The sequence below is a fragment of the Anopheles nili genome, chromosome 2 (genome assembly GCF_943737925.1).
Source record: "Anopheles nili chromosome 2, idAnoNiliSN_F5_01, whole genome shotgun sequence".
Lineage (NCBI taxonomy): Eukaryota > Metazoa > Arthropoda > Insecta > Diptera > Culicidae > Anopheles > Anopheles nili.
This window is the reverse complement of record NC_071291.1, coordinates 37753308-37776268: the sequence shown is the minus strand read 5'-3', so window position 1 is coordinate 37776268 and position 22961 is coordinate 37753308. Positions and strand designations below refer to the sequence as shown.

The following is a 22961-nucleotide window of genomic DNA, read 5'->3' as shown; positions in this document are numbered from 1 at the left end:
TCACTTGATGGTCGCTTTCGAGACCAGCTGTGTCCCGAAACCCTGTCCAACGTGCGGTGCTGACAGTTATCTTATCGTATCCCGGTGTAGCTGATACGCTTGCTCCTGGAATGCCATTTGTCATACAGCTGGTTAATTGTATAAAAAAAAGGTTCTATGTCGGACATCATGAGAGAGCAAACAATTTCCGATAACAACGTAGCACTTTTGATAAAAACAATCTGTTCGGGGCAGACCTGAGATTTGCCGTGATATAGGTTCTTGGAATCACTCGCTGATATTAAACACACTTTTTTAATTTGACTGGGTTGATGTGACTTAAAAAATTGGAAATGAATAAAATAGCATAGAATGGGATATTTGCTGTATTATTTTGATTTTATTTTTAGCCAAGTGGGAAGGATATTTATGTTCCTGTTGTCCACGCAGTTATGGTAGTTCCCTATAACTAAAAACAACCGCTCCCAAACAGCTGGAATTACAGTGCAAAATACGTCCCACTGCTTACCAATTTTTGTTATTATAAATAACGCCTTATTATCACTCCTAATGCGCGCTGATAAACAACCATTTTCCCGAGAGTCGTGACCGCGGCTCACGCGTATCGGGCTCCGTTTCCGTGTGCGTGAAAAGCGTCGCGTTTTACGTTCGCAAACCTTGGTATCTGTGTGTGTCGGTGCTGCCAAGATTCCCCCCTCTACCCCTATTACAGGGCCGGTGCTCCGCAGGCGGAAGCGTAACGGTGACTTTCCCGGTAGCTTTCGGGTCGGTTTTTCGCGGTGGTTCCACCTTTCATTTCGTTTTTCTTTCCGCGACCCACAGCGTCCACCCGTCCAGCGATGGGAAGGTTTTGGGAAGTGATCGTTTGCTAAGTCGTGCTCTGTCTGCCGGCGTTTGCGTGCGCGAAACGCTAACATCTCCCCTCCCCATTTTCCGACAGGTCGCGTCGCCAGCAACAGACAGTAGTGGCCCGCTTAGGCTCAGCTGAGGTTAATTCAAAAAATCCCGCCATCCTAGGAGCACCAGAAGCTCCCAGTGAACACTGAGAGGCACCGTCCGAGAATGCCTATGGGAAACACCTTTGGCGAGAAAGCACTAGCTCGGAATTTCAGCATTCTGCGCGAGATGAGTGCATTCGATCGACGTGCGTAAACGAGCGAAATGATCCTCGCCGGCAAGTGTCAAATAGTGTCAAAAGAAAGCGCATAAGTGCGTGTGATTGTAGTGCGCGTGTTTGTCCCGCACGTAGTGGATTCGAAAGATCCACATCGGTTTGATGGTGATAAAGAGAGAGATAGAGAGAGATAGATAGAAAGAGTGATCGAGTGATCGAGTGAAAACAAATGTATCCACACACGGAGGCCCCAAACCGGCGAGTGTGCAAATGATAAGGTGTATCGGTGCGTGCTAGTTGTTGTTTTCCTCCGCCAGTGCCGGATTTCGATCGTTTTCTACGCACCGTGCGAATCCGTACGCAGGTCGGTGGTGCCAAACAAAAGAAAAGAGCGTGAAAAAAAAAGAAGAAAAAAAACCCGCGCGGAAAGCTCACGCACTGGCACCGTAGGAGCCTTCGAGCGATGTGCGTCGTCGTCGTCGAAAGGCTTGACAAAAAGCGCAAACACTCGCCCACAAACCCGTCGAACTCGCGGTCATCGTCGTCGGTGGCGGAGTTGGTGGTGAGCTGATAAATATGAACGTCGGACAGCATACCGGTCCGGGGCCGCCATTGAGCCGCAATGGCTGCTCGGATCGTTCTGTCACCGGGCCATCCTGTCGGGCGCTCCGGACGGCCGTTTCGGCACTCTACTGTTTGGACGACTTCCATCGGGAGCACATCGGGTCGGGCTTCTTCTCGGAGGTGTTCAAGGTAAGCGCAGGTGTTCCACCGTCAAAGATCACTCAAGGTTCACGGATAGTTTGATTATTGGGGGAAAATCGCAGATTTTGTAGTTCATATTCATCTTTGGCTTTCCCGTTCCAATTAAACAATTCGCGTAATTTGCGCGTTTGTTTCCGAAAGGCGTCAAATGGGCTTAAAACGGCTCATGATTTGCACGCGGTTGGAGCCAATTTCACCCGCAAGCTTACATGGCATTGTTTTGATCACGAAGAAAGCTGGCATTACGATTAATTTGCTTCTAATTTTCGACCCAACGCGAATGAATCAATCAGCATAACATGTCAGCCATCAAACGAGCGACACTGGCTGGGGGCGAAATGAAGGAAAAAGAAACGGATGCACACGAATTAGAAGAGAAATCAGATGGAGCTTTTATCGCACATCGGCATCCTTTCTCGATGTCTCTCCCTCTCTCTCTCTTTCTCTCAAACACACATTCCCTCCGTCTTGGCTTCCCTCCCGGTACAACAACCGTCACTATCAGTGGGTTTATTGATTATGCATGTAAAGGTCAAGAAATTCCACCATTTTTGCAAGACAATAAACCCGATCGCAGGTGCAACATCGTCGCGCCCCCACCCCTCCCGTGGGTGGGTATTTAAGGCGCATCTTTATCTCGGCTCGATCGTGTAGGCGTTCGTCGTAATTAATATACGCATTGTTGCGGGCCGTGAGGCGCCATTATCGCGCCCGAAACGCGATACGATCCAAGTTTATTCGCCTGCCTTCGCCGTCCTCTCAACCGCCGTAAAAACACGCACATACACACACACACACACACACACACACACATGTACACACGGTCGAACAAGCGGAGCCCCGTCGTAAGATGGATTTTCTCTTTTTCCACTGGAAAACAAAACGGCCAGTCGCCGTCCGCGTTGGCTGTAATGTTTTCATTTCTCGCTCCTCGCTCCTCGTGCCCGCTTTTCCGATCGTCGGACGAGGCAAAGCATTGCAGGTAGCATTTCACTTTTTGTACAACCCTCCCGGCAACGCCATCGCCAACCCTTGCTCTTCTTCTTGCACATTGCGCGCGTGTGTTTTGTTATTTCTCATTTTTTCGAACTCACATCTCGTACCGATTGCATGTAAGGCTCGGCTGGCCGGGAAGGGTTGATGGGGCGAATTCGCACCCCCGTTTTGGTGGGCCGTCTTATACACACACACACATGCCACACACCCACTCTACTCTGGGGAGGCGTGCAGCTGAACAAATGGTCTGACAATGTAACTGAGAACGAAACACAACTGCGCCACCCCCTACAACGGGCACGTGATGGATGACCACGTCGATCGTGCAAGCAGCTCGATAAGGGCGATTCCCAATCGATTTTGACCCTCGCATGGGCTGATTGAGAACTTTATCAAGCAAGCAGATGATTGGCAAGGATGGGCTCCGGCGAGTATACCATGCCAAACGGAACACCATGGCCGCCTCATTCGGTTGCCTTAAAAATTCATTTGTTTCGCTCTGAGCGACCGCTACATTATTAACTCGCACTTTGGACTCGAAATCGGCAACATTAATTTGCAATTCGGTTGGAATGCGCTTCCCGGAGCGGTCAGCAAGCAAGCGCGGCAGGAATACTGGCGAAAGTTGGCGCTCCTCATTGCGATTTCGATCCAGTTTTCACGCGGCATTGTGCGCGTATGGTCATGCTTAATGCTCCACCGCTGAGACCAATTCCACCGACCATCCAGGGGAGGCGTTTTGTTGTAATGGGTTTAGATATTTAAAAGCCCCCGTTCGCCTTCCGACTGAGGCACGCTGCGGCACTTGGCACGATTTGGTCAACGGGCTCGAGTGAGGCTGAATGGTGTTTTTTTTTCTATAAATTTATTTTTCAACCCACCACAGCCCTTTTGCGCCACCGGATGCCACTTGGGAAATGAGGCAAATTTGGATAATTTCCCCCCCTTTTTCGTGATGGTTCATTTTTCTTGGCGCCTTGGGCGGGACGCCGTTCGTCTGACCTGGGTTGAGTTTTTCCGATCCAGTTCGGCACTTTGCGGGTGCGGGTAATTGAAATATTTTAGATCTTTAATATGCGATCCCTTACGGTGGGCTCACGAAAGCGGGAAAGTGGAGAGTGGACGGTGTGTAATTTTCCACCGTTTTGCGACCGATTCGATCCTCCGTCCATCGTGATACGGGCTTTAGCAGGTTATCATTGATTGGGCTTTTCGAATCTCTTTCCCGCTGGCCGTTGTGGCTCGAATTTGATTGCAATCTAAGCCCAGATGGGCGCTGGCCCAGTGTGCACCGTCCTGCGGCCGTTTTGAGGAAATAGTAGCAAGACCAAAATAAGACAGCACAACAAAAAACCCACCATATTTCCCGCATCACACCCCTGCGGCGTAATAATCGTCCCAGGAAATCATTTTCGATGGTTCATCATTTAAATGTGGTAGAAAGTCCGTCCGTCCGAACGCTTTCGAAAATGTATGCATTTTTTCTTATTTCATTTCCATTTTTTTTCCGTGCGTACGCTACACGGCCGCGTGTCCTATCGCGATGTGTGTGTGTGTGTGTGAGTGATGGCAAAAACAACATATTTAAGTTGCATTTCTAATTTACAACGCGCATAGATTGAAGATTTCTTCTTTCCCTTTGGCACAATGCTACATCATTAGGGATTGGAAAATGGCGGTAGTAGATTTCACATGCGGTGTGCGTATGGAGCACAGGTGGTCACGGGAAAAGGCCCTAAATTTTGCTTCATCATTGCGAAATAAATGAAAGACACTACCCACCGCACTTACCGCTCTACCATCGCCATCACCATTGTACGAAACTCCGTTCATTATGCACCACGGAAGTGCAAATAAAACCATCTTGCCAGTGGCGATACGATTGCCCTGATGTGGTGGTGGTCTTATCATTTGGCATCACGTGGGCCGTGTTTCGAGTGTTCGTTTGAGTGGCGTTGAAGTGGTAGAAGGGCTGTTTTTTTGGTCACCTTCGAAACAATGATTAATGTGACGTCCTGAGCCACCACATTGGCTTATCTGGAACGTTCCAATACGGGGGTCCTTCGTCCTCGGCGAGCCAACGATCGATACGATTGCGATTTGTGGCTTGTTACGGGGTGCCAAAAACATTCGCTCACGTGCCGCGAGAACATGTGTAACGTTCGATTCATCTTTTTCGCACCTCCTCACGGGTGAAAGGAAAGGTGGCTAAGGGGAGGACGGGAGGAAAGTGAAAGTACCTCTGTAAGCGTGCCTTTTTTCCTAAAAAACGCACACGAGCCGCACGCGTGTACCATCCATCCTTTACCGGCACAGCCTGGCGGCGGAATATTTCGGCATGCAGATATCGCAATGCCGCCTGGCCGAGGTTTTCGCATGTGCGAATGCACAATAGGAGGGAAAAAGAAAAATGAAAATGAAGAAAAATAAGCGTATACCTTCGTTGCCGCCGTTGCGAAGAAAAAAGAAGAGTCTACGCTCCTTTCGCCTGGCGCACGCCTTAGGGAGCATAATTAGGCACAATAATTTAATTCAGCAAGCCAACCGTGCGTTTGGGGTCGATTTATTGCGGCGACTAATCGCTGCTGGCGTGAAGAAAAGCCGACCGCATTGTTTATGTAAGCTTCGATTGGAAACGAATCGTGGTTGCGATTTTTGTTTGAATGATCAGCAACTATTGGCTCATCCTGGTTGCACGAACGATGACATTTTTTTATTCCTTTAGGACAGTTTTAGAACTGCCAAACTGAAGCGAATTCTAGCGTGATCAGCGTGACCGATGGCCTTGAGCGTTTCTCCGAAAGTGAGCCTTTTCCTTCCAACGGCGTATAATTGGCGCCAATGCGTGTGGTAAAATCGGTCGGCTGGAATGTGCATAATGAATCAGGCGGGCCTAATCAATCCTTCGATTTCGTTTCGAGGCATTTTGGGGGGTGTTTCGCTTTCGTAATTTACCTGCCCTCCGCTTAAGCTGTGAACTTTCGCTGAAATAATTCAACACGGGCGCGGGCGACGCTATTAACGATAGCCGCGCAATACTTGGAATAGTTTTCCCGAGGTGTGGCGATCATTTTTCACTCGCTTTCTCGCGATTGATGCAAAACAATGCGTTGCTAAGCTTGGTGATCGTGTTGGGAGCAGCTGGATGCCGTCGGCATCGATTTCCTCGGGCGTGTGCCAGGAGCCAGAATTGAAAATGTGAAACTTGACGATTTATTCGACCATCGGCACTACGATGTCGTTCGAAACGGAACCGATCGAGAAGGGGACCGATGCAATTATGTTGTCGGAACGGGTCCGAAATTTCTCTTCTTTGAATCAGGGAGTTTCTTGTTCGTTTTGAAGCGACAGCATAAAATCAGATTAATAGCCAAATTGATTTCCACGAGCGTGCTTACTGCGAATGGTTTCGGGATGGGATTGTCTCGCCGGTTTTGTAAGTGTGCCCGCGGATCCGAATTCAATCGACGTTTGATGCAATCTCAAGTTCAACGACTGCTCCTGTGGAGGCTGGTAGGAATGGTGGACGTGGCCAGCGAATGGTGGTGAAAAATGTTGCTAGAGGGTGCTGTGTGTCCCATGGAACCGTTGGGATAAGAGACCGCCGTTTGGCGGAGATAGTTTAATCGCTGGCACGTCGACCGATGAGGGTGGTTGATAAGACCTGCGTCGTGGTTGGGACGGCGATAAGGGTGTCGTAAAGCAATTAGAAGATGTGAAGGGTTTCTGTGTTTGTTCCTTTCGTCTGCTTTCTCGGTCGCGGCTATGACGTGGAGTTTATAAGGAGACTAATGAAAGATAACGTTACCATGAAGGCTGCGGTGACATTACTTTAAACCTACCAATAGCAAGTTTATGAGGGTAATTAATCGGTCTAACCGATTTAATTACAGTTAGTTTCGAGCTAATGACTTGCACGGCTCTACATCGCCTGTAAATATGTGTTAGTCCTTAAGATTTCCAATGTCACCGCCGGGGGGTTGGAAATCCCACAATCATATTACTCTGTTATCTCGAGGATATAATACGCTAATCAAATATAAAAATTATATTACATTCATACAATTTGTTGCGTGGAAATAAAAACAAATTGACCTTATTTTAATCTTAACTATTTTTGTTCAAGAAACCTTGAGGTGGAATGACATTTTTAAATATTTAAATAATAATTAAATGGGACTGGTCATTTTGGATCCATATCTCTATGCACAAAACTATAATTATACTCCTTTGGATTTGTATCTATAAACTTAGAATTTTTTTTCCACTTTCGGTTTGCATGTTGATGGTCTGTTGATTTGCTCAGCGGATGTTGATTGAGAGCATGTCATGCTAACGCAAAAAATGCCAATCAGCAAGCCTCATCTGGAGCAAATCCTGCCGTTCGGACAAGATATCGATCACGTCCTTCAACGTTGGCATCTTGCAAAATTGCAGCGTACAACCTTAATTAACGTGCAGCGTGGCTGAGTTTCGATAACCGGGCAGCAAAAAGCCGCCTCACAGCTGTAATCAGTGCAATCGGCATCTCGGCGTTTAAAAAGGAAATTAGCCCATGCGTGTAGCAGTTTGCTTTACGGATGTTTGGTGACGTTTTCCTCCATGCAAGTCGATGCACCGACGAGAACCGTACAGCCGGGTGCGATTAGGTATGCCGCAAGCACCCCGTTCGTGTGCGCCCTTCGCGTGGAGCTTTAATTTATGCAACGTGCAGCGTCATGTTGGGTTTTACTTACTTCCCCTTCCGACGATGCTGACCGTGATCTAGCGGCTTCCACCTTGCAGTGCTGCGGCGCTGTTGGAATACGTTCTAGCGAGGTACGTCTGAGAGCGCAGGTCGGGCTTATGAACGTGAACTTGGCTCACCCAGGGTCGATGAGCTCTCGACAGTCGTCTCGGGGATGCAAGCTCGTGCCCTTACGAGGAAAACGCCTTCCCCGTGCGCGATCGTTTGGCCGCGAAATCGTGATCGGAAGTTTAGCGACGTTCCGGACCCGATAATGTGCGAGATTATCCGGTGACACTGGGCAGTCTGGTTGAATGCGATCACCCTCCAGGATGATTTCGTAAAAGGTAATATTTCGAGCTCCAAACTGGCCGATTCAAGTGCATCAGGTTGGTGCCGGCATTGCATTTACGGTGCATGAGAGAAAAAGGATCGCTTCACCGTGGTGATGGGCCGTTCTCAACGGCGTCATATGTTCACGTGATGTCGCGTCGGAAGAGGGTTTGATGGGTGAACGAGATATGAAGGTCAATGTTTTGCTATTCAATTAGCTCAATCACGCAGCCAGTGCATGTTGTGTTGGTTTCCGTCGAGCTACAATTGTGCTCTGACAATTTGATTTGATTTGGTGCTTAATCTTTGTGGATGTGTGTTTTAAATCATTCCATTTTGCCCATAGTCTCTCCCTTCCGTCATGGTCGCAGGTACGTTTTTCCTTCAGTAAATTAGGTAAAAAAATGTATTTCAATCATATTTTATTACTTACATTTGTGTCAATAGTTAAATAGCAGCAAGTAGAGGGAGTTTTAAGTGACTAGCAGCTAATTTTCAATCCTATCGGGGTGAATATATCCCATCCGTATAACTGTATGTATAGATGTAGAACGAAAGGTGTAAATAATACCCACTCGAGCCTAGTGCCCCATTTCATGGCCTATCAATGGCAGGCATTCGACGCAATAAGCTTCAAAATTTCCGATGCCACCCCGGGGAGGCTGAAAAACTTCAACCGTTGCACAACCTCTTTCGTGATCTATGCCACTAGTTGCGCGTAGAACGCGGTGCGTGTCGAAATTACACAAAATGCAGCGCAGCTGGCCTACAAACGGTTGGAAAAGCCCGCGTACTAACATCCACTTTGATTACCATCTCACTCGCGGGTAGAGTTCTTTTTCCAATTTTGATGTATATTCGATAAAGGCGCTTCGCTTGCGTTCACGGTCGACCGACCGGTCCCAGAGATGCCCGTCCAGTCGAGATCTCGTCTCGTCGGAAATAGCCAGGCGCTCACACGTTTACCGTACGGTTAAAGGTGCAAATGGAAGCCAGCAAACGCGCTGTCCGAAGCGAAGTGGAAACTATTTCCAGCGGGCTTTCTCTCCATTCATTTTCTTCTCCGAATCGGCGGGCCGCGATCGTTCACTTGTACGTTTCAAAGCTGCAGCCTCCGCGAAGTGCGCCAGAGAAAATGAACCGCAACGTGCAGCCCTTCTTGAAGGCATCTCCATCACCATCATCATCATCATCATCATCATCCACATCATCCCGCGTCAATTACGGACCGTTGGAGATTTATTGACCGTCTAGTTAATGGATGGGATGCTCCCATCGGTGGCCGGTTGCCGATCGGTATGAATGGGCTAATGGGTAGCTGACCTTCAGCCGGTTGATCAGAGGGATTAAGGCTTCCGAACACGAGAGGCCCTATCTTCTTGGGATAAAGATTTTCGCGTGCGATCATCTCAACATTACATAAACGCGAGCAGACTCGTGATGCGTCGTGCACTTGACGTTTCCAGCTCGAGAACCGACAGAGCTTTACAAGCGGCGCCAATCTATAACCGCAATTTCCCAGTAGAACCGTTAGATGGTGGCAGACATGCGCCACAACCGAGCCGAGCAACTGGGGCGGGCTTTGTGCCCTTAAACCGACGCTTATCCGAGATGTGGACATTGGGATGAATGTTGTGTTGCTTGCGAGATCACGTTGATGGCAACATTTTCCATCCATCGGCAGTGCATGAGGCACCGCTACGTAATGACCGCGAATTGGGGCGATTCGATGATTTCTGACATGAAGAACCCTTCTTGTCGTTGCACTCGGCAAGTTTAATGGGTCGACAGGTACGGTAAACGGTGCAGTGTCTCTTAACCGACAGAATGCGCTAATGCGAGGTCTATTTTCTACCCTGTTTTTCTGTGTATTGTTTTCTAGCGCACAAATTGATGATCTACATGGTCTGCTGCTGTTGCGATTTCGCTGAGCACAGTGATATGCCACGTGTTCTGTTGTTCGTCGCACTGCACTATAATTCTCGGACAAACAAATTCCCGTGAGAAAGCATAAGACGCCATGTTGCGAAATGGCCACTAAAATGTCGACATCCACCTGAGCCTCAGCTGCGCGTCTACTGCACAAGCACAGGAACGCGCGCAATTTAGTAATTGCACTGGAATTACTTTCATCGGAGTTTGGCCGGCCCAAAGGAAGAGGAACGCGCCCACCACTGTGGGTGAAGGGGGCAACCCCAAAAATGTGCCAAAAGAAAAGCAAGCACCATAATTAATCGCATCACAGGCGGTGGCGTGCGTGAGCGTGGTGTTGGCAATTAAATCGAAAGTGTTAATGCGATTGCTTAAACCTTCCACCGTACGATCACCGCCGGGGGGACGACTTCACGTTTGGGGTCGTCTTTCACTTTTGTGTTTCGCTGTCGGAGCCTAATGCAAACTAATCGATGCGGCAATCGCGCGATCGCGTAGGGGTAATTAAATGTTGCGATCTTTGCTCGGCTGAGCCCCAGCTGAAAGGTGCAAAGGATCAACGTGCCAAGATCGGTCAAAGCGAAGCGTAGTCTTGAACTCTGCTAAGAGGTCGATCGGTCGGTTCTTGTGCGCCGTCGATGGCCAAGTTTTTAGATCGTACTCGAGATTATGAATTTTCTTATCTTCACGCACCGTTTCGCACTCACGAGCGGCTTGATTGGGGGTCTTCAATGGTGTGACCTGCGTTCACGAGACTCGATGACGTACGCACGGTGCGTTGTGACGCGTTTGAACGCGCTTTTCCAAACGCCTCTGCGACCGTCGAACTGGGGATCGATGGCTAATGGGTGCAATTTGGCCAATTGGACGCCGGATGTGCTAATGCGGTTGTTTGGGAAACCTGATCCTTGGCCATTTCTTTCGCGCGAAAGTGTAATTCATTACTGATGCAAACAGCGGTCGCTTTTTTTTTCTCCTCGCTCACTCACGCTACTCGCATGCTGATGAGAGTTAAATGTACACTAATTTGGGAAAAGGTTTTATTTGGTTTTTTTTTCGCAACCGCATGTTTATGATTTGTCTGCCATTACATGGAATGAAGTAACAGCCCTCTTGGTGATGGTAAACCTGCTCGAAACTCAACCGTCTCTCAAGCCAACAGACCAGCAGAAAAAAACTCTCGCCACCCTTTGTATGGCTCACATTCCGTGAGTTGGCGCAATCAAATGAAACCCTTCTACTTCCTGCAACCAGAAAATGCATCGTAGGTGGGTGGATGGGTGTGGCGAAAAACAAAAAAAACCTACACTGGGGTGCAACAGGGCGATCGGTCTCTATTCTGTCCTATCAATCGCGTCGGAAACAATTGGATCGATGTGATACGCTCGAGTAGTTCCGTTATTGATTTTACCCCCCATTTTGCCTACCGACACCGTTCATCGTGGCGTAAGGGAGTCAAAATAAAACAACAAAAACACCAACCGTTGCGCCTTGCTCAGGGTGCAAACGATCCTCACGATCGCGAGATCTCGAACGTGAGGGCATCCCGTTTAGGCGGGTTTTACTATCATCACGGGGACGGATGGCGAATTTACGTTTGCCTAGGCTTAATCACATAAACTAACGCACCAGGTCGGTTCCTCTTCCTAGCTCAGGGCGTCATCTGCACCGAACGTGAGGTTATGCCATCCGAGGCACGGCGTCAAAGGTGGATTAGGTTGCGACGACGAACGGCAAGATGGCGCGGTCAACAATTTAAAACAACGCACCCCCGAATGGGAGCGCACATGGAATTCACGAAACGAGGAAGCAATTCCACCACCGTCCGGTCAACGCGTCACGTGCCATCGAGCACATGGCACAATGAGTCTCCGTTTGCATTGTTTCGTCACCGTTTCCTTCGCGTTCGCGTTTGGGTCATTGGACGTGGGTAAATATTGGCCGGTACGGTTCTCGTGCCTGGCCGCGCGATTTACCGACCGGAAGCTATTATAGAAGCGCGCTAATGCTTCCTTCCTGCACCGGCGTCACCTTCCGCTTTACCGCTTGCTGCAAGGGACAGCGTTCTGATTGTTGCACCGTTTGTTACTGGACGCCCATCTTGGGATTGTTTATTTTTTGGACATTTTTTTCCGGTTGTATTTAGCGAGCTTGGTGTCACTCACAGCATACAATCGATTGTGATGTCCCCATCAAATGGGATGGGGCCTGACAGCGCGTTTTACTAACTTCAACTTGCAATGGAGCACGGAATTATTTTTTGCAAGCATAGTTCTAGCATTGATTTTTCGCTGTTTATTGATCATGGGCTTCTGCGAATCGTGGATTTTCCTTCGTGACGGTTTTACCCTGTGCGAACCGAATTAGTTTTGTTCGCTCAACCGATTTCCGTGGGTGGCTTCTTGTGGTTGATGAAAAGCGCTCTCGTCCGCTGCCAGAATACCGCGAAGTCGTACAAGTTGTGCGACAATTGGCACACGGTGACCTTTTCTCAACCCCAAACAGCTTCTAAGCCACGGAAGCACCGAACCGTAGAAGTCAACTTTGTAGACGCTGAGTAATTGGGTTATGACAGACGGCTTCGCTTGCCACTCTCCTGACTGGCATCCTTATTTTGCGGGCACCATTTTGTTTGCGTGCGTTAAAGAAATCACTCTTCTTCCCGTTGGGAAATGCGCGTGCTGTAATGTCGTGCCTGGGGGTGCGCCAGGTGTGCCGAAAGATTGCCAAAACTTTGACGGGCGAATAATTGGCGTCACGTCAGTCAACGTACGTCCGCCAGGACATTAGTGGGAGCGTTCTCGTTTTCCATCCAGACGTTGTGACGTTGGAAATCTGTGCCAGTACGCAGTAGCATCAGCTTTTCTGTGCACTGGCAACTGATCGAGTGATTTTTCCTCAAACATTTAGGCCATTTTGCAACCCGGTTTCGGTTGTAATTGTCCATCTGCCGGCTGAGTCACAGAAGCATCCGAAAACGGTTCGAGGTCCTTCGTCTCCGGCCACGGGGTTTATTTTGAGATGAAATTATTTTTCAAAAATGTATACCACTCGAACAACCAAGCTAGTATCTCTTTCTCGGTCGGTTATTACCCATTTCGGACGGAGCACGTATGCAATTTTTCGTGGAGCTGCTGTGCGATATTTTCCACGCGGATTCACTCACGTCAACGTCTAACGCCGCGTGATTCATCTGCTCTCGCAGATCAGATCACGAGTTTCCCGAGCTGGCGGTTTGCCGATGGTAACGGCCAAAGCCCGGTGCCGGAATTTCGCCCTCCATAAATTCATCCCACATTTATACGATCGCCGCCGAGTGCCATTAGCGCGAGCGCGGTGCCATTAAAGCGAGCGTCATAAATGCACACTCTGTTGCAGTTTGAAAGTGTCTTTGTTCGGTTTTGCTAAAATCTTGTTTCGGTGGGGTGGTTTTTTTTTAATTTTCCCCACAAATAAGCAAACCTCCACGCCGTGGGGCCAGATCGACGGTTTGGAACAGGTTTCCCAGAGACTCGTCGATTGGAACCGACCATCACTCACAACAGCCCCCGAATGGAGGGATGGATGAAAAACCGTCCACTTCGTTTTCTTCCGTGCGGTGTTGCGCAATCGCTTATGATTTTGGGAAAATTCCCTCCCATCGAGCGATTGCATCGCGGCACGCTAACGCCTGCAGGGCGACGACTGGCGATGGACACTTTGGTCTTTTTGCTCCTCACGTTTTTCCGCTTTTCTTTGGTGGCCCAATAAGTTGGCGGCGGCTGTCGTGAGCGGAAAACACGGACGCTCGGACACGGACCGATCTGTTCCGCGGGGAACGCTTCACGTGTCTCGAGTTGTTGCGTTTCTTGGCCACATTGCATAACGACACGCACGTAAACCGTGGCCAGAGATCGTTCGTGGAAAATAGTCCCGGTAAGAACGGACCTGCGTGTTGGGAAAATGAGCGATCTCGTGCATAGGAAAAATAGTGTCCTTTTGAGTGGCTGTTGCGTTTGTTGCGCACTCAATGGCAGATACCTTCGGGTCGTTTAAAGTATTGCCTCACGGGCGTGTCTGTGGGTTTTATAAAAAAGGGTTCTACAGGATGTTTCGGTTACACAATACCCGTTTGATAGTGATACGTGACTTGGTGGTTTTTCCGAACCCCCTGCTGAGTGCTCGGTTAAAATTCCTTTCCCTTCGAAGACGCCGCGCAATGATCCATATCGGGATCACCAGAGGGCTACAATTTATTACACCTTTGCCGGTTTCTCGATGGACGGTGACACTTTAATCGGGTTTTGCGTCACGCGCAGCACAGAACGACTCACTGCCGTGTTTTTATAGCCCCGTTGCCATCGGAAATGGGGATTTTTGTTCTGCTATAATTCCCTCTAATAGTGCAAGAATTAATGAGCTCTCTCTCTCCCTGTGCTGCACACGGTACACTACAAGCTCGGTGCATGAATGGATGCAAGGTTTGAAAAATGAAACAACAAAAAAATCCCCCTACTTGACAGTTGGAGTGCGATCAAGAATTTAGCAATTAACACCCTCTTCCGCTGGGGGCGTTGCTCGGCTTGGGTTGGAATTCCGGTGGGCGGGATCTCATTTCCCGGGCCGGGGAGCAAGACGGGACGCTAACAGAGATGTGACCGGTTGACTGAGGTGACTAACGGCTTACAGTGTGTTGATTTGCGTCGCACCTTTGAGCTACGCCGTGGGCAAGAGTGCAGATTCATTTGCAAAATCGTGCCAAACCGAGGAGCTGAAATTATTTGTCTTGATCGGGCACGGCTGATGTGTTTGAGGTATCCCAAAAAAAAAAAAGTATGATCAACATGTTCGGAAGGATGAATATTTTGAAAGTATATTTTATTTCCTTTTTTCTTCACCATATTTATTTACGTCTTGCAAATCGCCTCTTTTATGAGGCAATCAACTTTTACTCTGTAATTTGTGATGAATTAATATTCGTGATTCAGACGAGATTTCTAATACGTTTTTTTGCATAATTAACATGCAAACGGCTACCACCAGTGTGGTAATGCATTCAAATGTATTTCCATCGCGTCCACCGATAGCCGCGCTGTCATTCGCCATGGTGTGAAGCTATCAGGCAAACACCGTTAGAAAGTCCTCCCCCAAAAACCAAGCGACCGGTTCGAACAATCGCTAGTGAAGGCATCAAGAGGTTCCAGCCCGATTAGCAACCTTTTGTGCCACTCAACGGTGAGCGGGATTTCTGCGGCAGCTATGCTGGTGTCACTGATGCAACATTTTGGCTTAGTGTCTGGTGTGTTTTTTTTTCCTTCACTTCTCGCCGCCCATCGACCACCGTCGGGTTGGGTTGAGTGACCACCCTTAATTGCCGCTTAATATGAAGCATAATCTAATCGAAGCTCCAGCACAACGGTCGTCACCTGTCGCGATGTCATCGAAACCACCCCCTGGTTGGTTTTCCTTTCGCGTTTCTGGTAAATGCTTCACCGATGAGCTATTTGCTGCTCGTTAAAAGCCGGGTTTTGGGAAGGCATTTAACACAACGAAAAATACGTTTGCTTGTGCAGATTAATCATCTGCATTAATCTAAAGAAGCGGTTGTCTGAAGCCGTGCAGCGGTTGAGCTTCCCACGGGTCGTCCTTCCGTTTGCGAAAAGCGCCTTCAAGCCGCCGTGGGCTTCAGCTTTCGGAAGCGGTTATTAACGCACTGAAAGCACGCGAAAAGGGGCACTCAGGTGGTGGCTGCGTTATGCAAAACCGTCCGCAAAATTCCGAGCGGCAACAATCGGCGAGAAATTCCTTTCTCTGTTGCGGCCGCCGACCAGGTGTGCCGTGGGTTTCCTTTGCCCAATGCTTCTTCGAACTGGGTGAACCACTTGTGGGCGGCACGCTAATCTAATGGACCGCTTATGGGGGCTCGTTTTCGGTGGGATGTCTTGCGTTTTTTGTTATTGCTGTAGCTTTGGTTTTGTTTTGCTTTGGTCTCCGGAGAAAGGCAAGCGCTTTGGATGGAGCCGTTCCGTTGCCGTTGCGATTGTCATAATAGTGTTGCGGTTAGGGTGTTACGCATTTGCACCGGGTGGCCCTCTCGGTTGCGGTTAGTTAGTTTGTTTGTTTGCCACCCTTTGCGAGCCACCTTACGCTGGGTGTCAATGGGACGCTTGTATAGAGATATTTCCCGTTTCGGTGCTCGGTTTCCACGCACAAAGAGAAAGGGGTTAGGTGTTTTTCTTTTCCATTTTTCGTTCACCGCGTTTGAGCATCGGAATTGTTCGAATTCGATCAATTTCTGTGGTGGAAAAGAAAATCCAACCAACCCACCCTCGCAAAGGGTTTCTGTCGCCATGTGGCCGAGCCACCTTCTCGCTGTTACGGGCACGGAAAAGCGACGTGCGCGCGGTTAAATGGGTGGAAAACTGCGCTCCGGCACGTTTATGTAACCCTTTTTTTAGGTGTTACAATAATTAGCGCTTAACAATCGCCGTTCGTCGTGAGCGCGATGTTTTTCCTTCCAATTTATCGTGCCATATTTTATCTAACGGCCAGTTGGACTCGAAATCGCAGATCTAGGTGGGCGATATGCGTTGATGTGTGTTTTACCTTTAGCTTGTTGTGTTGAGCTAATTGAATGCGACGATCTTGATGGGGGCGCGCTTTTAACAAGCGTTCTTATCGCGATCGCGGGCATGTGTGGCATAACGTTTTTAAAAATTCATCATCCATCGGATCGGTATCGATGGGGCTCAAGAATGCGACCGGCATCGTGCGCGGCTGGTTGCTGTTCAATTTAATTGCTCACTTTCGCTGTGGGACTGACTTTGGCTTTTGAGAGGCCAATCCCACGCACATGTAGGTCACATTTGCACCGTCTGGCTGCGGTCGCGTCGGCAAATATTTGCCATCGGTAAAGCAATGCACTTTAATGGTGGTTTACTTTTCCAATCAACACACACGCACACACACGCCTGTACGCGTCTTTCCCGGCAGTGTGGATTTGCAAGCGATCGTGCGAGGCTTTGTGTTGATTTTGTGACCCTAAAAGGAAGCAATGGGCGACAACTAGCTACAATAGCCCTCGGGGAGGGCGTTGAAACACTCGTCAACCGGGTGTTTGTTTGCCGGCAGTCGTTTACTGTGCAGCCGCCAGAAACCGTGCCATGTTTGTATGTTTACTGTCACATGGTTGATTAATTTTTCATCGATTGTTTATCGTACAAGGAGAGTTACCACTTAACGTCGTTTTGCCTATTCGTTTGCGGTTTCATATTACGAATTTCGTTTACTTTTAGTGTGTGTTTTTTTTTTCTGAAAATTTCAATCAATGATACAAATTGTTTGATACAATTTCAGAGCAGTCATGTTTGTAACATTTCGGCTACGGCGAACATCTACTCTGAAAATTGGTGTTTGATTTGAAGCTCACGGACCATTTCGGCAAGCGCACCTTTTACCAGGGTACTTTTAATTAGCCTCTCTTCTACAAGAGTGTCGCTATAAGCCTCTTAAGTTAACGAGAACAGCGTGAAACCTCTCCCTGGAAGTGCTGTGGGTTTTTCGAGGGTTCCCTTGAATTCTGCCGCCCCATCGGAAAGCTCATTTGCGACCTCATCACGGGCGCATGGAGCGTTTCGGGGCTGGATGAGAAATTCGCATCATCCCGCGACTCAAACAGCTCGTAGTGCATCACCTCATAACCATCGCTCCAGTTTTTTTTACTCCCGCGTGCCAACCACACCAGAAACCGTTCGTTCGCTTTCCCGCCCGGATCAGATTTGGCTGAGGCTGCGAATTATTCCGCCGTAACTTCTCCAGCACGTCGAATCGCCGGAGCGCAACCGGGCGAAGACCACAAGTGCACTCTTCTGCTCGAGCACGCCACAACCACCACCAACACCACCGGGTGGTTTTGTCTCCACGTGTGTGCGTTTCTTTTCGCCGATTTTCCTTTCGCTCGGCTTCCCTTGCTTGGGTTGCGTTCCACATTTTCCGCGACGAATGGTGCGCCGCTTTCCCGGCATGTTTCACTCACCACCACCATGACAGCGGTGCAAATACCGAGATACGGAGTAACGGTCCTTTTGGCAATTTTCCGAAGTGCGGCTGTGATATGCCACTTGCGATAAGCCACCTGAGCGTGTTTGAGGCGTGCTTGAAGCTTCATTGCAACCATACCACCAGATGGCGCACCAGAAGGTCACGTCACCAAGGGTTGACGAATTTGGTTAGATTTTGGACGGCTACGAATTTGATGGATTGCTCGAAGCAACGACGCTGTATCGATCTCCTTTCGGTGGGTGCTTTCGATTTCGTTCGCTTCAAGCCACACTTGCCATGGATTGGGGGTTCCATTTCCAGTGTGTGTTTGAATTTCGGCTCCCTTTGACGGTTGACGGTTGCACGAGGACAATACGACAATCGCGCTGACTCACGGATTATCCAGCCAAACCCCCCATGGTTCGGTGCTCAGGGTCAGCGACGTTAATGCCCCCGGTCGAGCCGGGACTAATGAAATAATGCTCATTCAAGCGCAAACCACCCCTTCCCGAATATGACGCACTGGGACGGCTTGGCTGGAACCGGAGATGCAATCATTTACCGTCAATTGAATCGGCATTAACCCCGGTGTATGGCCGGTGTCCGGCCTGTGTGAACGTAAATTGACCGTGGGAACTCGAGTTTCGAGTGGCAAATTTCCCCGGCGTCGGTTTGCATCGAGATGTGTCTCGTACGAAATCTCGCGTAAGCGGCAACCCGAAAAAAGGAAGGTGCAAAAAAAAGACACACCTCAAATGCAAGGCCACCGGTGGATGCGTTTTCGAACTCGCGATTGCTATTTTCGCAAAAAACCAGGACGCCAAAGTAAATCGTGTTGCTTTTGCTGCGGAACTCCGGTTTCGGAATGCGGCGTCGAAGACGCACCCGTGATTCGCGCGTGAGCGGTTTCGTCAAGGGCGGTGTCGATGGAATCTGTACATAAAAAGGGTTCCCCCATTGCTTAGGGACGACCGGCGAAACCATCCGATTGTCATCGGCTTCGTGATTATGAAATTGAAAATGATGAAATTCCATAATCGCGCGCCATCGCTCATGCGTATGAAAAGGGCCACGACAACAAGCCGGGTGGTGTCAGGTTGCCGTAGCTTGAAGATGGCGAAGAGAAGCCTTCCTCACCCCTCTCTCCTTCAGACCTTCCTCCACTCTTGATCACCGCCATTGGAAACCAGTTTTGCGGCAGGGCAGGGATAATGTCGCCGTCGGCACCGATTATCCGGGCCTCGCGGGAAACGCGCGCGTGTCCCTGAAGGTGCAGTGTGGGTCGGTGCGTGGCATCGTTACCTTCGAGGGTTACTTAATCCATCCTGTGTACCCCACCAATCGTGCGCCAGTTCCACTGTGCCACCGCAAGAATGCCATCCGGCCCAGGGGAATGTTAATTTGCGTCCGATTTGCGTACGCGCACGGCTGGGTGGTTCGGTTGATGGAAGCCGATTGCTAATTTAGGGGAAACTAGATCGATTTCGAGGCCAAATGGAACGTAGCGAAATTGCCGGCGCGTCTGCTTCCTCGGGAAACGCCTCAGAAATGGCGCATCGAAGGGACGTCCCGTGATTACGCGCGGCATATTTGGTAGTTTTGATTTCCCTGCTATGGCAGCGAGAACCACCCCTTTGATTATTTGCTAATTTGAACGATTCACCGATCGGAACGTGCCATTTGGTGCCAGTTGATTGTTTATGTTTTACGCTTCTTTCCTTCGCAGGGCAATTTCCCAAACGATAAACATAAGCTGCGCGTTTGCCTTGCAATTTTGTCAACGCCATTTTTGCCGTCGTTTTTTGATGATCTGCAGTATCGTTATTGTCCTCCTAGGTTACCAGGTCAATAACTTTCGACGGTCGCGCCCCTTTACCGGATCGTTTGCGATCTTCCGAATCGTGTTGCGATGCCTCACCTTCACGAGGATGCGAACAAAGTGTCATTATTTCGAGAACTCCAACGGAAACGCTTCAAATGGGCCGACGAATGGCTCAACATAGCACATGCGTTGATGCGTCGATTGTAGATCTCTTGTGCAGACGTGTTTCCCGGTCGACGCCGGTGCACGCGATCTCGCGATCGTGGGTTTAAAAATAAATTCGTCCGCTCCCTTCGGTCGGTTCCGCTCGTGACGCGTCTTGAAAATTGCCCGTGAAACGCACAACGGGCGTGCTGGATGCACCCACAAAGGCGGCCGCGCACAATGTGGGGTAAAATTACCGTGACAAAAACCCCGTGGGCCGTGGGACGAACACCACTGCCTTAGGGTTTGGCCTAGCCGGCTAATCTGATTGCCGAACGAAGCGCGTAGATTATCCACGAGCGCGTGCAATCGGTCCCGGAAAGCGTGGCACCAAAGCGGTTGAGTTTTGAAACCATCGAACTGTGCGATGACGACGGCCGCCGGTCCAAGTGGTGGCAGGCGGCGTGAGGGAAAGAAAAACGATCGCGTCCTACATGTCGTGCTATTTATGCCGCGCGTAAAGCGGCTTTTCCTCCGGTGTGTTGTTTATTTATGCTTTCAACCGCCACCGAGTGCAGCGGGAACGCTTTTTCGGCTGAAGTCTTCATCAGCAGGGCGAACAGCATCCACGCCTCGGGAGTGACGGTGGCACATGTGGGACGGAGAGCTGAATAAAGTGAAGAAAAAGAAAAGAAAACCAATGCGCAAAGTCCCGGGAAGATGGAGGACAAAGATTGAGTTATGTTTATTTTTTATGTAGGGAGAGTGACGGTTGGTGTTTTACCGTATCGTTATGCTTATGGTAATGACGTGTTCGTTTCGTAGAGAGAGAGAGAGAGAGAGAGAGAGAGAGAAAGAGAGAGAGAGAGATAGAGAGAGAGAGTTGAATAGAAGAAATCATTTTATGGACCACATGCAATGTTTCTTTTGCATGATAAATATTTCGTTTCATCATGAAAAACTGATAACTTTGTAATAAATGTGGCAACAAAATGTCTTTCTTTTATGTTCTCAATAAAATATGTTCATGAAGGGGAAATTTTCCATTTACGTTTTTACTGTACTGAATACAATTTTTAGGTTAATTTATGTTGTACAAAAACTATTGAATAAACAAACTTAGGACATGTAGCAAACAAAATTTAGTAAACAGTTGCAAACCCTAAATCTAAAAACTTTGATGGACGAGATGTGTTACGTTACAACCGTAAAAATGAACCATCAGAACGGACGAACCGAACGAGACCGAAAACGCAATCGTCCTGCTGTAAATTCTCCCAAATAGCGCGTGACCGGGTCGCGAAAGGTGTGCCAGCGTAGCGTGACCGGAAAGGATGGTCCATCCTGGCGCGATCGAAACTATTACGCGGACTTACGCAATGACCCCCTGCAGCACGCTTTTCCCAGTCCGGATGCGTCCCGGCTTTCCTGTCACATTCTTGCCAACATTCCACATACTCAGCCACGGCGATCGATCACCTCTGCTGGGCTGGGAGTTTCTTTTTCCTAGCCACCTAGAGAAAGTAGTATGCGTGTGAGCATTACGTGTGTGTGTGTGCGCGCGCATGTGTGTCCCAACTCGCCCGGTTCCAACCGGTCACTGAACGTAAAGGCAAACGAGAACGAAAGAAGAAAATGCAACATCCATCGACACACTGACCCACTCGCGGCATCGCTCGCTTCCTCACTGGCTCGTTCTCTGCCGCTTTGGGGCCTAGGTTTCGTCCGAGCATCGTCATGGGACTTTCCACACCCGACCGGGCGCGTTGAGAAAAGGCATAAATTTCCCCCGACGCTCCCAAAAAAAAGGGAAAGAAAAAGAAAAAAAAATTAGGGAAAAACAAAGCGTACTCTCGGAACCGCGGGCATAAACCCACGTACATACCGATCGCAAACGAGAGAAAGAAAACAGCGCTTGTTGAGCTGGAACGAAACCGACCGCCAGCCAGTGGGGGTGTGGTGATTAAGGGGATAAAAGTGGGGGAAAAACACACACATCCCAAAATGTAGGACCGGGGAAAAGCGAACGTGCAGAAAAATCAGCGCAAATTCCGAAGAGAACTCCCACGCTTTTCGGTCGTTGGAAAAACCCCATCCGTTTTTGTGTTCCAGCAAAACAAGAGCGGTAAAGCACATGAAGTGGTTGTGTTTCGAGGTGATTTTCGCGTTTTCCAGCCCCTCAATGACGCGATGATGACGTCCGTTGGTTTCGGATGCGCTAGCGGCGGACTCGGCAATGGCACAAACTCGACACAACGCGATCTATTTTTTCACCCCAATACGCTGGCCGTCAACCACAACGGGCAGGTTCTTATGCAATCGGGCGAGGATTGATAGAAACCTTTGAGAACCGACGGGAATCGTATCGATTCCCGCGTTTCGCGGTTACATCGTTACATCATAAGCTCTCCACTTGATTGTCAATGGTCGATAGGATCAACGATTCGTCCGGTCTGTTTGTGGGTGTGGGTGTTTTTTTTTTCTCTCGTTTTTCTATTCCCCACTCGCGGCCTTCGATTGGTGGCGCCTCAGCCCGTCGAATGGGGGTGTAATTGCGGATTTTTTTCTGCGTACGATCGGCGAGAAGAATCGCGTAACGGCGCCAGACACATTCCGTCGTGCGATGATGCGTGGCGTTTGTCTGAGCCCCGTCTAATTCGCCGACCGTGGCCAAAGGGGCAATCGAAGTAAACCACCAACCCCTACTAGCCTGATCGGTAGGGCCATGAAAAAGCCGGCGACGCGAACGCGAGTGCATTCCTTCGCTACGCGCGTCATCTTTACGCACAACCACGCGCAGTCGCATAGAGTCGCTACACTGCATTGATGACCCCATTGGCGAAATGGGCGCAAATGCACGCGATGCAGGTCTTCGAGGTCGAGTGCCGGATCTGCGCGATCGACGCCACGATGAAGCGCCGTTATGATGCGTTGGTGACGATCGAAGAAGCGGCGGTGGCCATTGCGCAATCGTGGTGAGAGTGGGAGTTGTTGATGAGAGGGTTGATCGATGGCGGCTTACAGTAGCACCCCAGCTGCCTGGTGATGGCGTCCATCGTGAGCAGATCAATCAAACCACTGCGGCACGAGGAAATGAAACACATCGAAGC

At 49.3% G+C, this 22961-nt stretch overlaps 1 protein-coding gene across 1 annotated transcript in view; it reads left to right on the top strand.

The window, feature by feature from the left end:
• Positions 1-22961, top strand: part of LOC128721090 (uncharacterized) — a 49251-nt gene that overhangs the window by 2651 nt on the left and 23639 nt on the right. The window contains exon 2 of the mRNA XM_053814808.1: positions 941-1867. Coding sequence (XP_053670783.1) covers positions 1691-1867 — 177 coding nt within the window. The 5' untranslated portion in view covers positions 941-1690. The remainder of the gene's footprint in view (positions 1-940; positions 1868-22961) is intronic.